Here is a 15,680-nt window from a genome sequence, read left to right as displayed (position 1 = left end):
TGTGTCTCTGCGAGACCGCCGAGTTAAGCCTCCAGCGCCTGCAAGCATGACCACATCCTCCGCCCCCCCCCCCTCCCCATTCTGGAGAGGTGGCGAGAGGCAGAAAGACAACCGCAGCTACATCCCCAATCGAGTGGCGTGTCTGGAAAGTCATAGCGCTGAAAGCGAGCGCGAGTCACGGAATCATATCAGCGAGCGCGTGTCATTGGCTGATCCAACGTGGGACGCCAAGCAAGGCGAATTTGGCATAATGCAACAAATGTAGAAGCATTTGAAAGCCATAGATACGGCCAAAATAAAGGAAAGGGCAAATGAAACAAATATGTAAAGAATAAAATTTTTACCGAGCCATAATGAAATCAGGAAGATAATGAGGAAATAAGAAAATGAAATAGAAAAGCTTGAAATGCAAAAGTATCATCTTAAAAAGCGCATTACGCTTATGCAGTTCGTCGCATTACACCACTATAGTGTCTGTCAATTTGTAAGGTCCTGTAATCAACTCCTCCGTTTTTCCTATCGCCGCGCTTGTTACTGTGTACGTTCTCCGAAGTCTTTTGGACATGTGTGGCATATTTCGGAGCCGCGCGAGATTACGTTCATTAGTGTAACTCTCATTTGATGGCCTCATGTAACAAACTTCTGCGATAAATCTTGAGTGTGTAACGTCGCGAGCTGCACACCGTCAATATACGCACTGTGTAAGCTTGGAAAAAATTTTTCGACTTGTTTTTGTTGATTCGAGACAAAAAATAATCTAAGCTGTCAATTAATCACTACCTTTGCCAATCAACGGACACGCTAGTTTTCCTTGTTTGTGCAATATCTGCGACGTTATTCTTTCGCCTATGGCGACATCATACTTTGGCCGTTAGCCACTTTTTGGTTTTCAGATTTTTCCGCTTTTATAATTGTTTTCCTTGTTGTCTTAAAAAGCTGTTATCGGTATTCAGACAGAGAGGTCCCAGAAATACGATCCGATAGTCAGCGCGAAATGCTCGAAAACCCTCCGGAGTTGCGCTGTAAGGAAACCTCATTGTTCGAATAATGGCTGTTACAACTGGTGTCTCTTGAAAGCAGAAGCCACGAACAGCTGACATACTCACGCTAATGACTGCGTATAATGAACAACGTTTACGGAACTAATTTAGCGTTTCTTTCTGCTCGTCACAAGGAGGCGAACCACACGACAACAGCAACGAAATAGAAATAGAAATAGAGAATCGAAATAGAGAACAGAAAAGCAACCAGGACCGAAAGTGATAAGTTTGCCAGAAGAGACGGGCTGTTTCGAAGTAAACCACCTGCTGGCCCCTTTGCTGGTAGTATCACGCGGGCAGTCACGACAGATAACAAAACACGTTGTGGGGCTAGTTGGTGAAGCATGGCTTCTTAGGTTTTTTCAGCGCTACAAAAACGAGGACACAGAAAGAAAGAAGTACACAGGACGGGTGTTGACTCGAACTTTAATGAAGCCGACACATTCTACATTTATACACAATGAAGGACCAGAGCGCATGCGGGTGGGAAATTTCCGGTAGATTAGAGAGAGCATACTGCATGCTCTCGTCTATTTATTAACCTGTATTCCCTGTCTCGCAGGGAGACTGATGTGGTGCTGACGCACATGTCGCCCCTTTGTTTAATAAAAAGCGCTTCGGATAATTCGCGTGCTAATCTGACCTTACTTCTGCTTAGAATATTGGTACGCTTAAGTCGTGGTTCACAGTTCTGATCGTTCTCATCTTTGCAGGGGCGGCAGTGAGCGGAAACGAGTCGGAAACGTTACCAAGTGAACGTTCATGTTCCCTGGCACGTTCGTTCACACAGCTAGTCTACCCGACATATACTTTCCCACATTTAAGGATGATTTTGTATACCATACACGTGGCACATCGCACGTACGGCTTTGTGTGCTTCGTCCTGCGGCGGGAACTGTCCGGGCCGCAGCGGCTGACATTGGGACACATCTTGGCCAATTTACATGGCGCAGAGAAGACCAGCGGCACGCCGTACTTGTTGCAAAACCTTTTCAGGTTGTGGGACGCCCTATTAATGTAGGGGATAACCACTGGCTTGGCGCTGCGCGACAGAGTGAAAATTACCGAAAACACATCAAACAGCCTGGAGGGAATGCAGATTAATATCCAGTAGAAACTGTGCATAGTTAACTCGCATATTGGGCGCTACGCTTTTTGTCCGTAGCTCTATATGGTGGCATAGTATCTTAGCAAGCAGTGAATGCGCCCAGTTCATAGAGATACAACCTTGCGTCGCGAAAACAGAAGCAGTCATGCTCTTCCAACCGCACCCTAATCCACCCCGACTCCAAGGCCTGACCTTTAACAACGGACTCCAAAACCCTGCTCCGAGACCAGTGTCTAGGGCCTTGCTCTAGTCCGCCAGAGCTTGAGCCAGGACTAACTTCATTATCGAGGACGCTGTCAAGAGTCAGCGCTGGTTGTTAGTTGTCGGGCATAGTATGTGCTACCACCCAACACCGATGCGCAGAATTTCTGGGACCAAACACAGCGATCATTCTAATTCAAAACCAGCAAGGAAAAAGGCTCCCTAAATGAAAAATGCGTCCCGTGTTGAACTGGCGACTCCGGGCAGCGTGTTCATGCATTTCGGCTCGCTTACCCATCGTCGTCATGGTTTTTGCCGACGTGGTATTTCTTGAGCGACGAAGACAGAGTGGAGCCTAGGCACAAGGGGAGACAGCTCAGGAGGTTACTGGCGTCTCTGGAAGACCTGGATGCGGAGTGCGGGGCGCACTATGAAAAACCGGTCCGACGGCAGCGCAGTTCTTCTTCTTCTGTGCGTGCGCAGGAAATTCTGGCTGCACGTGAAGAGAGCGGATTCCCTCGAGCAGGATTCGTCGTCTTTTGAAAGCATTGCATCGAAGTACCGCAGTTTATTTGTTTTGGCGAATAGATCAAGGAACAGTCATTTTTGTCATCCACCGGGAAGCCAATAATAGAATTAGGGTTTTAATCAAATGCAATAATACTGAAACTGTTTTCAGGAGCAGTATTCAATGCAACGTAGAAGAATAGCATATAAGTGGCTTACCCACAAACAAGGATTTTTTTTTCAAATTTAGATGAACCTGAGCGTCGTTATGCATCTAAATAGGCTAACAGTATCTTCGTAGTTGAATAGAAATTCTTCCTCGTCGTCACCAATATAAGTGCGGTTTTCGTAGCTGTGCAACTGTCCTGAGGCAAGAGAATTCTGGAACACATTGAGGTTTTCCCCTGACCAATAGGTCTTCTGTCCTTGAACACACAACTTTCGTTCTTGCGCACAAAACGAAGCCATAGTTTACCGAGACCTCGGCGTTGAAAAGAAAAAAAACTTGAGGGACACAAGTTCAGCTAAAGAGTGTGACGTAGTAGCGTTAAAGGGTCCCAACAGTCACTTGGAGGCCCCGTGGCGCACGCTGCCGCAGACATCGACACAACTGGCGCCGTAACGTACGGCTTTATTACGCATCATTGTCCATATTATTTTGTGGTGCTAATTGGGGACACTAATTAGCTACGTGTTCCTTTAATGCAATTTGCCTACTGTGGGGTCTGAAGTGCTCGTACAAGGCTTCCACTAATACATCTTACGAACGTTCTTCAGTGTTGTAGATGTTACGTGCCGGCCCCCGAATCAAAAATTAACAGTTCTACTTGTCTATTTCTTTTTCTGTTCTGCGAAACTATTTCCTACGTCACTATTCTCACGACCACTTGGCATTTTCCACTTACTTGGAGAGCGACTCAGAAACTGGGCTATCCGCCGATCGAGTCATTTAAAGCTATCGCGTTACTAGAGAGGCGCAAGGTTATGCTTTGGTCAACGGCCAGTGGAACTGTCACTCGTCGCTGCTGAACGCGGAAGAGTTTGCAGTTGCTCTGAACACTCGCAATATCAATGCGTGGCCAAAATAATATCCTTCGCGACATAGCTGCCACCGCCTAGGCCTCGCTCCCCAGTTCAATCGACGGTCGGCCAGCTTGCCCTGGCAGAAGCGAGGTGGAGGGGCAAGAAACGTCACTGACGTCACGTAAAATGCAGCCAATAGCCGCAATGCGGCGCCGGCCGGACCCGCACAAAAGTTGAAGTTGGCCAACTTTCCATCCGGTCGCCGGACGGGGCGGACGCGCATTGTCTGGACTGTGCACGCGTTCCGTCGTCTGCTCGCCGTGCGGAAGGCGCTAAACAGCGATCGTGCAACGCTCCTTCCTAAAAAATACTCCCATAACCTGCCACCGAAATCTGCTTCTAAGTGAGCAAACTGTAATACGAAAGTGAGAATACGCGCTGCGAGTGTTTCTGCGCGTATATACAGCTGGAGCGAAGCGGTACGGTGGATCGAGTACCCGCAACTCGACACGAATCTCTCCTTTCAGTACGCCCGCTCGTATAGCCCGCTCCAAATGTTAGCTCTCTGGAACCGACAAGCAGATTGTTCTCATTATTTAAATGGTGCAGGTTTGCCTTACGGATACAGCAAATCAAATATTTGCTGTATGACCGGCGGCGATGACCAACATGACGCGCTTGTCGAGGCTTGAGTCGATCTCGGAGGAGAAACTATGTGACAAACCGGAAATTGCTAGTGGGGCTCTGATAGCCTATTCGCGGGGGACTGCTGGGCGACGAGCGAAATTTTCTGTTGGTGCAGATCCGAGCGGCGAGGCCAGCAACACTGCAAAAGTGCTTCTCGCGACGGAGTCGCTCGTCGCATGCCGCCGTCGCATTCGCGTTCGCGTCAGCTTCCGCGTACATGGAGCTCAGCCTTCAGAGCTGGCATGAATGTCTGTAAACGAAAGGGCCCCTCGTAAAACTCTTCGCGTATCTGCATGTTTCCGCGGAAGTGGTATGCGGATACGCTGGCGTGGGAACGCCAGACCGGATCGAGCGGCGCCGCCTGTGAGAGCCATGCATGCTTTCTTGGTGTCCTGGCGGATGCGCGCGGTAACCAATGCTAGGAATCCTCGGCCATCATAGCGACGCTGTTATGCCGCCAGTATTTCCGGGCTTTTGTGTATGCATGCCGAGCACGTGCGCGCGGGAGCTCCTCGGAGAGTAGACCAGAGTCATACAGTAAACTCCAGCTAAAGTCCTTAATATAACTAAACAGGGCCGTAAACGAGGCTTTATCGCCACAGTGAGTGCTGCAAGGAGAGTACTAACCGAGTATATGTGAGAATATATGACCGGGTTGGGAAAGGAGTGGGTCTCTAGCCGTCGCCAGGCGACTTCCTGGGCTTTGGTTGGGGATCTGTAGGGGGTGGGTAAACATCCCTGTTGAGGTGATAGTGATAGGTAATCTCCTGAAATGAGACCAGTCTTACTCGCAGACCTCAGGTCGGAAGTGTCTACGGCGTGGCCGACGAATCCGCGGGCGCTAGCGTGGGCAGCCTCGTTCCCCGGGTTGGAGGAGTGGGCTGGGACCCAGATCAGGTTAATCTACAGGAGCGGAGATGGGGTGTGACGAAGGAAGAGGAAGGTGTAGGCGATATGCGGCCGTTCGGAAAGTTATATATGGTGCCTTTTGAGTTCCTGAAAATGGTGTCGGCGCGTTGATGCTGGCTATCACTAGGGCGACCGGTACTTCCTCCGCTGATTTAGGGAAAGTGAGGAGACGGGTAGTGGAATCTGAACTTCGCAACCTTTAACGCTACAACCTTATCCAGTGAGGCTATAGCCTAGCTGTGCTGCCCGAAGAATTAGCGGGCATTAAATGGGGTGTCGTAGGGCTTAGTGAAGTCGAGAGGACAAATGAGGCGTATACAGTACTAAAGGGCGGGCACATACTGCGCTATCGCGGTCACGGAGTGCCTGCTGACCTTGGGGACGATGAGCTGCCTTCAGCACTAGAAGCACCAGTGCCCATCCTGGGAGTCCGGCGCGGCCAGAGCACCACCTTGCAGATCCGCTTTGGGGCGCCAAAACCACCGTCCCATGTGGCTATCTACAAACTGCGACTGCCAGTGCGGCCAGCCCTGCACCGCCCCATACAGTGCGGCCGCTGTGGCCGCCTTGACCACGTGACGGCCAGCTGCACCCACCCCAGTCGCTGTCGCCGCTGCGGACGACACCACCGGACTGGTGCCTGTGACGCCTCAGCACCACGGTGCATGAACTGTGGCGGAGGCCACCCATCGGACAACCTGGCCTGCCTCCGTTGGCAGGAAGAACGACGTGTGGCGGCTGCGTTTGCAGCCGCTGCGGAACCAGTGTCAAGGAGGGCCATCCGGTCAGACCACCCGATAGGGCAGAAATCGTATGCCCAGGCCGTCAAGGCCACAGCGGCTGACACACCCAGGCCACATCTGCAGGCCCCCCAACATGGCGCAGGACCTACCCATCCCCCACGCTGGTACCGTACCTCTCCTCCTGAGCGGCCAGTTGGAACAGCTGACGCGGATCTTGCGGCCACCCTCCAGGCCCTCACGCAGCTCCTGCTAGCAGCCCACCAACCACCACTGGGCATGGCGCAGGCCCAGCAGAATCAGCCTAGCTATCATGGCTAGCACACCGCAGATGGTTCCCAGACCACGGGTCCTCCAGTGGAATTGCCGGGCACTTCGACCCCGTCTCTCCGAGCTACATGACCGCCTCCAGCTGGAGGAGTACGATGTCCTGGCCCTCCAGGAGGTGTACCTGCAGCGGGACAAACTACACCTGCCTGGGTACATCGGCTGTGGCTGCAGGACCTCCTGCCAGCAGTCCTCCTGTAAGGCGGACCCATGCTTCGAGGACCGCCATCCCCGGACCTTCCCGCGCAGCCATCTTCGTCCGCAGGATTCTGGCCCAGGCGGAGATTTCGGTGAGTGGTGTGGTTGTGGCCCCCATGGAGTTCGTCTGTGTGAGGGTCAGGCTGGGTCGAGTTGACACAGCTGTGGCAAGAGTACATGAGCGCCCCCAGACCCCTAGGGACGCCGAATCCTTGCCACAGCTAGTCAGTCTCATTGGCGGCGACTGTGTGCTCTGCGGGGACTTCAACGCGGCTCAACCGCGGTGGGGATCCTGCAGGGCGGATCGTCGCGGCCGGGACCTAGTTGAGGCCCTTCGCCGGTACTAGGCTGCATGTTTTGAACACTGGGGTCCCCACGTTTGTCCGCCGACAGGGCGTCTGCACATGCATTGACCTCTCCATTGGGACGCCGCGATGTGTTTATGGATACATGCATACATACAGGAATTTTATTGCAAGATATGTATATACAGTACATAGCGTGTGCCCGCAGAAGCGCAAGCGCTTGCGGGCGGGCCACGGCAGTCACAACAGCATGCGGTCAATACAAAACGCTGAAATTGCACAATTTACAATGCAAAAAGAAGAAGAAGAAAAAAAATTAGCAATAACACAAAGCCGAAATATTACATATAGTTCAGTCAACAAATTTAGCGATTGATAAATGTAACGCAAAGAAAATCTGGAGGTAATAAATAGAACACGAACAAGATACAAATTAGAAAGCAATTCAGTATTTCCTTTCTTTAAAACTTTCAAACCACGCTTGCAGTCCAGATTTCACAGCCGTCAATGAATCACAATCAAACACCTTTGCAGGTAGTTTGTTAAAGTGGTAGGGTATATAGAACTGTCGTGTCCTTTTACCATAATGTGTATAAACGCTTGGAACTTTATAACGCGCTATGTGCCTAAGCGACTCTGGTTTTTTATCTGGCTGCTTAAACTGTGCTGAAAAGTAGTTTCTCAGAACTACCACCTGCAAGTAGAAGTCATGCAGAGGAATAACTCCTGCTTTAACCATTCTGGTGTTATGGTCGGACTTCTCGTAAGCAGTGCCATACAATAAATTAGTGGAGATTCTGCACAGGAAACTATCTACCTTCTTAATCTTACAAGGTGCACAAGAACCATACACTGAAACACCGTATCTAAGGATAGATTCTCCTAAAGATCTATACACAGTCTGACGCAAGTTTATAGGTGTAGTGTATTTGATACGATAAAGCTGCACAGAAAGAGCACTGAGTCGTTTTAATAAATAGTCAATTTGGGAAGACCAACACATGTTGGAATCAATATAGGCCAAGATATTTAACACTGCTCGAGTAGTGTAGTGGCGAACATTCGCATTTGGCACAGTTGCTACCATGCAGAATAACCGACTGGGTAAGATCAACATTCTTGTGCGGATTTCTGAACAAATTAACACAGTTTTGTTTATGTTTATGTATATTTGATTTCCAGATAACCAGTCTACTATTTTATTGATATCGTACTGAAGTAATTTCAGTGCGAGTGGGCTTGATTCATGGGATATCACTATAGCTGTATCATCAGCATACTGAAATAATTTTGCATTTAATGTTAGATTAACCATATCATTTACATAAACATTAAACAAAAAGGGTCCCAAAACAGAACCTTGTGGAACGCCGTACTGAATATGAGAAAAAGTACTAAATGATTCTTTAATTTTCACTACTTGTTTACGGTGCGAAAGGTAACTTGCAAAAAATTGTTGGTATGGTCCACGGAATCCAATACTTTCCAACTTACGTAACAGAACGGAGTGCTCCACGGTATCGAATGCTTTCGATAAATCCAAAAATAATCCAAAAACACATTGATTAACATCCAAGTTACCATTGATAAAATCACAGCAATCTTCGAGAAGCTCAACCGCACCAATATTACGACGGAAACCATACTGTGTAGTACTCAAACAAGAATACTTCTCACAAAAACATGTCATATATTGGTGCACAATTTTTTCCATCAGGATGCTAATGACTGGAAGTATGGCAGTTGGTCTGTAATTTGTTTGATCTGTCTTTTTTCCCGACTTGTAGATGGGTCTTAGCACTGAGATCTTCAGACCTGATGGCATTTCTCCGGTCTTGAAACACCCATTAAGTGTATGTAAAAGTACATCTTTAAGTTTAGAGTAATTGTTTCGCAAATCACGCAGTCTAATCTTATCGTAGCCTGGTGGTTTGTTGTCTGGTAGCGTCCTAATAAGGTTCCACAACTCATCTTGATCAACAGAAGGAAACGCAGCAGAATTAATTGTTTTCTTGCCTTGGTATTGAATGGTAGAAACAACAGTTTGTTTTTTAAATTCCCTAATGGATGATACAAACGCATCATTAAAAGAATTTGTAATGGTCGAAGGATCTGCTTTCAGAAAAGTACAGAGCAACTTCTCATCCAAATTAGATTTCTTCTGTCTACCGCAGAGTCGTGGGAAGGTATCTGTGCTTCCCTGGTGGCTGCCAGAGGGAGTGCCAGGGCGTGGCACCTGTTCCGGTCGCTACTGGAGCCTCCCATCCAGCGGGCCCCTTACCTGGCCATCGCAGTGGCAGGGGGAATCACTTACCAGCAGCTGGCTGATAAGCTAGCAGAGGCCCTCCTCCTGCAGGGCTCTACCCAAGGCGCAACTACATGCAGCCAGCCTGCAGACATAGACATGCTGCGGACATCACGGCCGTCTGCTCCACGGCCCTCACGGGGGGGAACTCTCCTCTGCCCTGTTGCACTCCGAGCGCCGCAGTGCCCCTGGACCAGACGGCGTCACTTATCAGATGCTGCGGAACAAGCCTGCTCCAGACGTACAACGAAGTCTGGTCCACAGGCTGCCTGCCTGAAGCCTGGCGCACAGCCGTGGTGATCCCGGTCCTCAAGGCGGGCAAGCCACCTGCTGACCTGCTGTCGTACAGGCCGGTTTCTCTGACCTCGACCCCAGGGAAGCTCATGGAGACCATGGCCTTGGGGAGGCTGGAGTGGATCGCTGGGGCCACAGGCTTCCTGCCCGAACAGCAGTCTGGGTTCTGGAGGCACCGTTGTACTGCTGGTGCCATAGCAGATATCGTGCCCAGCCTTGAGGATGCATGTCACTCCCGCCACGTCATCTGCTTCACACTCCTGGATGTGAAGGGGGCATTTGACAATGTCTCCCATGAGGCAATCCTCGAGGCTGTGGACTGCCTTGGTGTCACCGCCAACCTCCGGGGGTACATCCGGGGTTTCCTGAAGGACCGCGCGAGCTGCGTCCGGGCTGGAGGCGCTACCAGTGCCCCCCAGGCCCTCACTAGAGGGGTTCCCCAGGGCAGCGTGCTGAGCCCCATGGTCTTCAACTTGGTTATGGCCCAGCTGCCTTCCAGAAGAACTGAAACTTCCCGTCCGCATTGCCATCTACGCGGACGACATTGCCCCTTGGTGCCGCGAACCACGGCGCCAGAGGGTTCAGGTCATCAGGAACGTACAGCAGGCTATCACCAGGGTCAGCTCCTACCCGGAACTAGTTGGCCTGAAGCTCTCCCCATCAAGTCCGAGGCCATGCTGCTCAACATCCGACCAGGAGCACGCCCGGGGAAGACCTGCGTCAGCGTCGCAGGACGGGAGCTCCCATAGCGGCATTCCTGCCGCTACCTGGGCCTCCTGATTGACCACCACCTCACCTAGCGGCCAGCTGTCAAGGCATTCTGCAGACAGGCAACCAGGGTCCGTGGCGCCATCCAGAGTCTCCTGGCCAGAGTAAACGGCATCACTCCACAAATGGGGCTCCGGTTCTTCTAGGCCATGGCAGGGGCTCAGTTCCTGTATGCCCTCTCGCTGGTCCAGATGACCATACACTAGGAGCTGGCTATCGAGAGCTCCCAGAGGGCTGCAGTCTGTCTGTGCCTGGAACTTCCCCGTGGCTCCCAGGTCCCGGCCACACTTGCAGAAGCCGGGATGTGGCCCATGGTGCTGCAGGCCCAGCGGACGGCACTCCGCCATGTTGAGCGTCTGCACCTCGCCCCGGACGGACGTCCCCTCCTGGAGCGCCTCCTCAGCCATCCTCTTTCACGAATGGGGAAAGTTTCCCAGGAGCTCGAGCAGCTGGTGGGAGGGCAGCCAGAGCGCCTTCCTCCCCCTCCCCCTCCACGACCGGACATGGGCCATCTGTTCAAGGTGCTCATGTCACCACGTGGAGCCAAGCCGAAGCGCCTCACCCCTGCAGTTGGCCTTCGGCCGGAGGCAGCAGCGACCCTGGGGGAGGACTTGGCCGGCTGCACGCAGCTACACACGGACGGGTCGGTCCTTATGGGTGCCTGCCCGTCTGCCGCAGCTGCCTGCACTGCACCTTCATTGGAAGGGAGCCGGCAGGCCAGGCTCCCGTTCGTGGCAAGCTCAACCACAGCAGAGCTGGCTGTCGACATTCTGGAGTGCCACCCCGCATTGCAGTCTGCGGCCATTCTGAGTGACTCCAGGGTGGCCCTCCAGCTTCGGCAAGAGCAAGGGGGCCGGCTGCCTGTTGTACGCAAGTTGGCCGCCAGACTCAATTGAATTCAATTCAATTCTTTATTTACCAGAAAACTGGACGGTCTCCAGGGCTAAAAGTTGCTGCCTACAACTTGACTGGGGCCCTGGAGCCGTTTACAAAGCGGCAGCAGACATTGGTGGCAGAGTACGCTAACTATAATTACCAACAGCTCAGTAGCAGAAGGCATCAGGAAATAAAGACCTGCTTCATGATTTATCACAACAATAGATTCTTATCAATTACAATTGAGAAAAGTGTACTCGTAGCTCTTTTGGGGATTTGAAGGCTACCTGTTTGTGTTGATTTAATAAGACTGGCATATTGTGTTTTAATGATTGCAATTTGTACTGAGTGCGAAAATATGGGACTAACCAGGGTTCGGAAATTCGAGTTAAAGAAGGAGTAGCTCTAGGTTGCAGCAATGCCATGGAACGAAGGAAACTCTGGCTGTCATGCTGAGAAAAATAGAAAGCATGTAGCAATCGGTGTTCATAGTGATAGTCAAAACTAATAATTTTGTATTTTGCAAAGAGATGCCTTGTCGTAGAGTGATGATCAATATTGGCTAAGTAGCGAAGGCACCTTTTTTGCAGAACTATTATCTTCTCAATATTTGCTCTTGTGGTGCTTGCCCACAACAAACTGCAGTAGCTCACGTGCGGGACGAATAATGCGTTATATAACTGAAGTTTAACTTCTTGCGGCAGAACAGTACGACATCACGACATAGCTCCAGTCACTGAAGAGATTTTTCTTGCAACATAGTTGACATGAGTGTCCCAACTCAAATGGCACAAAAAATATACACCGAGAATTTTGTGAGTATCGACAAGGTCAATATTTTTATCTTGAATCATTAGAGACTTTTCTGGAATGATTTTCTTATTTCTGGCTCGAAATAAAATAGCTTTCGTTTTCTGGGTGTTTATTTCTATGCGATTTAATTGGGACCAGACAGACAATTTTTCAAGTACATCATTACAATGTGACACAAGGGCATTGGGATAATACCAGAAATAAGCACAGTACTTTCATCAGCATATATAATGAATTGTACACTGTTGTCTATATGAACTATGTCATTTATGTATAATTTAAACAGAAGCGGGCCTAATACACTCCCCTGTGGTACACCACAAGATATTCGAAGTAAGGATGACTGGTGGTTGCTAATACAGACACACTGGCTTCTATTGCTGAGGTACGAGTTAAGCAAATCGAGATTTTCCGCGGATGCCATATGAAGTTAGTTTTTTAAGAAGAATGTTATGGTCGAGACAGTCAAAAGCTTTGCTGAAATCAACAAAAAGACCGAGCGTATATGTTCCCTTTTCAGTGTTCTGTAGTATATTTTCTGTTATTGCAAGCAGCGCCGTTTCCGTAGATTCACCTTTTCTAAATCCAAACTGACAATCGGTCAGCGCCCTAGTTCTATCTAAGAAATTTATTAGGCGTGAGTAAATGATCTTTTCTAGTCCTTTGGAGAAAACAGGTAATATAGAAATCGGTCGATAATTAGTTGCTTCATTTCTGTTTCCACCTTTAAAGATTACAGCAACTCTTGCTCGCTTCATGCCCTCAGGAAAGGTACCCGATTCTATTGCTAAATTATATAAGACATTACAATTATATAAGACATAAATATATAAGACAGTACTGGACACAGAAATTCAATCGCGTACTTTATTGGTTTTATTTGTATGTTTTCATAATCAAGGGCCTTGCTATTTTTTAAGCATAAAAATGTCCTGTGTACCTCAGTTTCGTCAGTAGGGCGAAAGAAGATGTTTCAGGGGTACTGATGCTAATTTTGGGCAACGTTGTTAAGCTGTAGCTGTAATGATTTGAGACATTGGTAAAGTGGTGATTAAAATTATCAGCAAGAGCTTCGTGATTAAAATTATCAGCAAGAGCTTCACCAATTAGGTCGGTGCCGTTGACCGTTAAAGTTTCAGGAGACGAATCGGCTTTACCTCTGCCGAGTACATTATTTATTGTTTTCCAAATAATATCTGGCCGTTTTTTGCCTATGTTGGAAAAAAGATGCTCGTAATAAGCTTTCTTTGCCTGCCTAAGCGTAGTATTTAGCTTATTTCTAAAGGATTTTAAATTCTTTAAGGTTTTCCTCCGTCCGTGTGCGAAGAAACTGAAAGTACAGACGGTTTTTCTGTTTGATTTGTTTCAGATGCCCGCGTGTCACCCAAGGTTTCTTCGCCTTTTTAGAACGTTTTAGTGTTCTAAATGGGAAATGTGCTGTATACACTCTCGTAGTTATTTCTATGAATTCGAAGTATGCTTCGTCAACTTTAGTTGACTTAAACACAGGGCTCCAGTCACACCTACTGATACTGTTTTTAAACGACTCGAGCGAGTCGTTTGAGATATGCTGAGAACTGAATAATTCTTCGAGTTTCTGGCTTAATTTTGTGTTTTTGACATATGTCATAAAAACAGGACAGTGGTCACTGATGTCACTGGTAATAGTGCCAGCACTGGTAACAATACATGTGTCCATGATAATTAGAAGGGCAAGGGCAGAACAGCTTGACACTGTAACACGAGTTGGCGAGGTGATCAAGTTTGTAAAGCCAGAAGCTTGAATCATATTTCTGAGTTCATTTGCATGATTGCTATCTGATAAAATGTAAATATTAGTCACCTCCAACAATTAAGCAAAACTTGTTTCTGCTGGCATATTCCAATAACTCATCAAGTTTATTTAGAAACGCTTTGATATTTCCTTGTGGAGGACGCTACAAGACGGAAACAACTTCATTATAATGACGCAAGGTGATAAGCTCATAGTCATTTGTTGTCACAGTGAAATTGGAGATTATTTCACAAGTTAGGCTATCCTTAGCATAAACTGCGACGGCACCTCCACGCCCACAAGACCGATTTTGAAGAAACCGGTTATAACCAGTAATATCGACTATTTTACTGTCACTGTGGTACCATGTTTCAGACATGAGTATGTAATCAAATTTAAATGAAAAATGATCTAGAAAGTATGATATCTCATCACCCTTGTTAGATGCAGACCGAGCATTGATATGCAGAACTGATGTTTGCGAGGTGTTTTGCAGTTTAAGATTACGGGGCAACACAAACTAAAAGCATTCCATGTTTGAGGACCAAGCAGCAATATCGAAAGCGTTCAGCATATTCTGTCAAGCTCATCCTCATGTCTGATTTGAATGATCGGCGCTTCATCGGTCTTCCGGGCAAGGATTTTTCCATTTTGTGTCCATACAGCCTTCCATTTGTGCTCTTTCTTCTTGCTGATAGCCTTTCCCAAAAGCAGTTTAAGCGTGGGGCAAAGGTGTTCATTTATGTATATGCCAGTGGTCCCGTAAAATCCAAGATCAGTGTTTTTAAGCCGAAGCTTCCTAGCCTTTATCAGTGCCCTGTCGCGCTTCGCACGTGATTTGAACTGAATGATGATGTGGCTTTTATCAACATCTCGCGTAGGCACGCGGTGGCAGGCTTCTAGGTCAGACTCAGATATGCTTTCACTTATGAGAGAGCCGATTTGGGAGACGATGCTGAAAACGCTTTCATCTTCGTGCCTTTCTACTCCACGTACCTCGAGAGTGCTGTTTCTTGAATACTGCTCTGAGTTTACCAGCCGCATTTCAAGATCTCGATTTTTATTTTCAAGGCTAATGCACTTAGCATCTGCACAGCATCTGTTCCCATGGCTGCTCTATCTCCCTGGCCTGGATTCCCAGCCACGTCGGAGTCTCAGACAATGAGGCAGCAGATGCCCTGGCCAAGGCTGCCCACGGAAGCCGTACCCCCTGCTCTACTGCTGCGGCGTCCCTGGATGTTGCCAGAACCATTACGGAGCGGCAGCTGCTAATGAAGCACCCGGACCCCAGGGTTGCCCAAGGGATACCCGCTCAACGCTTGCCAGATAAGGGGATCACTAGACGGCAGAGGTCCCTCCTCCTCCGGCTCCGCATCGGATTTTCTTGGACCGGGGCTAGGCTCCATCGCAAGGGTTTGGCCCTCACTGCAGACTGCTCTCGCTGCGGCCATATGGAGGAGACTACAGATCACCTCCTCCTCGATTGCCCCGCCTTTGCACCCACAAGGCAAAGCTGGCTGCCTGCTACAGGGGCTTGAGCCTACCATCCGACTCGGCCAATGCCCTCCTCTTCCCCATCGGCCCCAACGCTTCCAAGGCGCTCCGGTCTCTCCTCATCTTCGTGGAGGACACATGGCCTGGACTGCTATTGCTTGGCTAAGGCAGCTGACTGCTACGACTGCGTCTCCCGCATCTTTATACTCCCCTTTTCCTCTTCCCTCTGAATCTCTACCTATCCTTCTCCTCCCTATCTGCATGCCGGCAGTGGTGGTGGTGCGATAACATCAGTCACAGGCCCGTGCACT

At 49.1% G+C, this 15,680-nt stretch overlaps 2 protein-coding genes across 2 annotated transcripts in view; one reads left to right on the top strand and one right to left on the bottom strand.

The window, feature by feature from the left end:
* Positions 1–6,165, bottom strand: part of LOC144110883 (uncharacterized) — a 35,532-nt gene extending 29,367 nt beyond the window's left edge. Inside the window, exons 1-2 of the mRNA XM_077643950.1 lie at positions 6,072–6,165; positions 2,644–2,704 (exon numbers count right to left, since the gene is read on the bottom strand). Of these exons, the coding sequence (XP_077500076.1) occupies positions 2,644–2,704; positions 6,072–6,165 (155 nt within the window). The remainder of the gene's footprint in view (positions 1–2,643; positions 2,705–6,071) is intronic.
* Positions 6,166–6,514: 349 nt separating this feature from the next.
* Positions 6,515–9,650, top strand: LOC144109513 (uncharacterized). Its single transcript, XM_077642338.1, has 2 exons — positions 6,515–6,832; positions 9,220–9,650. The coding sequence occupies exons 1-2, from the start codon at positions 6,529–6,531 to the stop codon at positions 9,648–9,650; spliced, it is 735 nt and encodes a 244-aa protein (XP_077498464.1). The 5' UTR covers positions 6,515–6,528.
* Positions 9,651–15,680: the final 6,030 nt, after the last annotated feature.

The sequence above is a fragment of the Amblyomma americanum genome, chromosome 11 (genome assembly GCF_052857255.1).
Source record: "Amblyomma americanum isolate KBUSLIRL-KWMA chromosome 11, ASM5285725v1, whole genome shotgun sequence".
NCBI lineage: Eukaryota > Metazoa > Arthropoda > Arachnida > Ixodida > Ixodidae > Amblyomma > Amblyomma americanum.
This window is presented reverse-complemented; position numbering and strand designations above follow the sequence as displayed.

What these genes read in the sequence shown, in the direction of transcription:
- LOC144109513 (XM_077642338.1), top strand. Translation starts at nt 6,529, where the DNA reads ATGGCTAGCACACCGCAGATGGTTCCCAGACCACGGGTCCTCCAGTGG. An exon ending in TGGCCCAGGCGGAGATTTCG is followed by an intron (nt 6,833 to 9,219) that starts GTGAGTGGTGTG and finishes TGTCTACCGCAG; the next exon opens with AGTCGTGGGAAGGTATCTGT.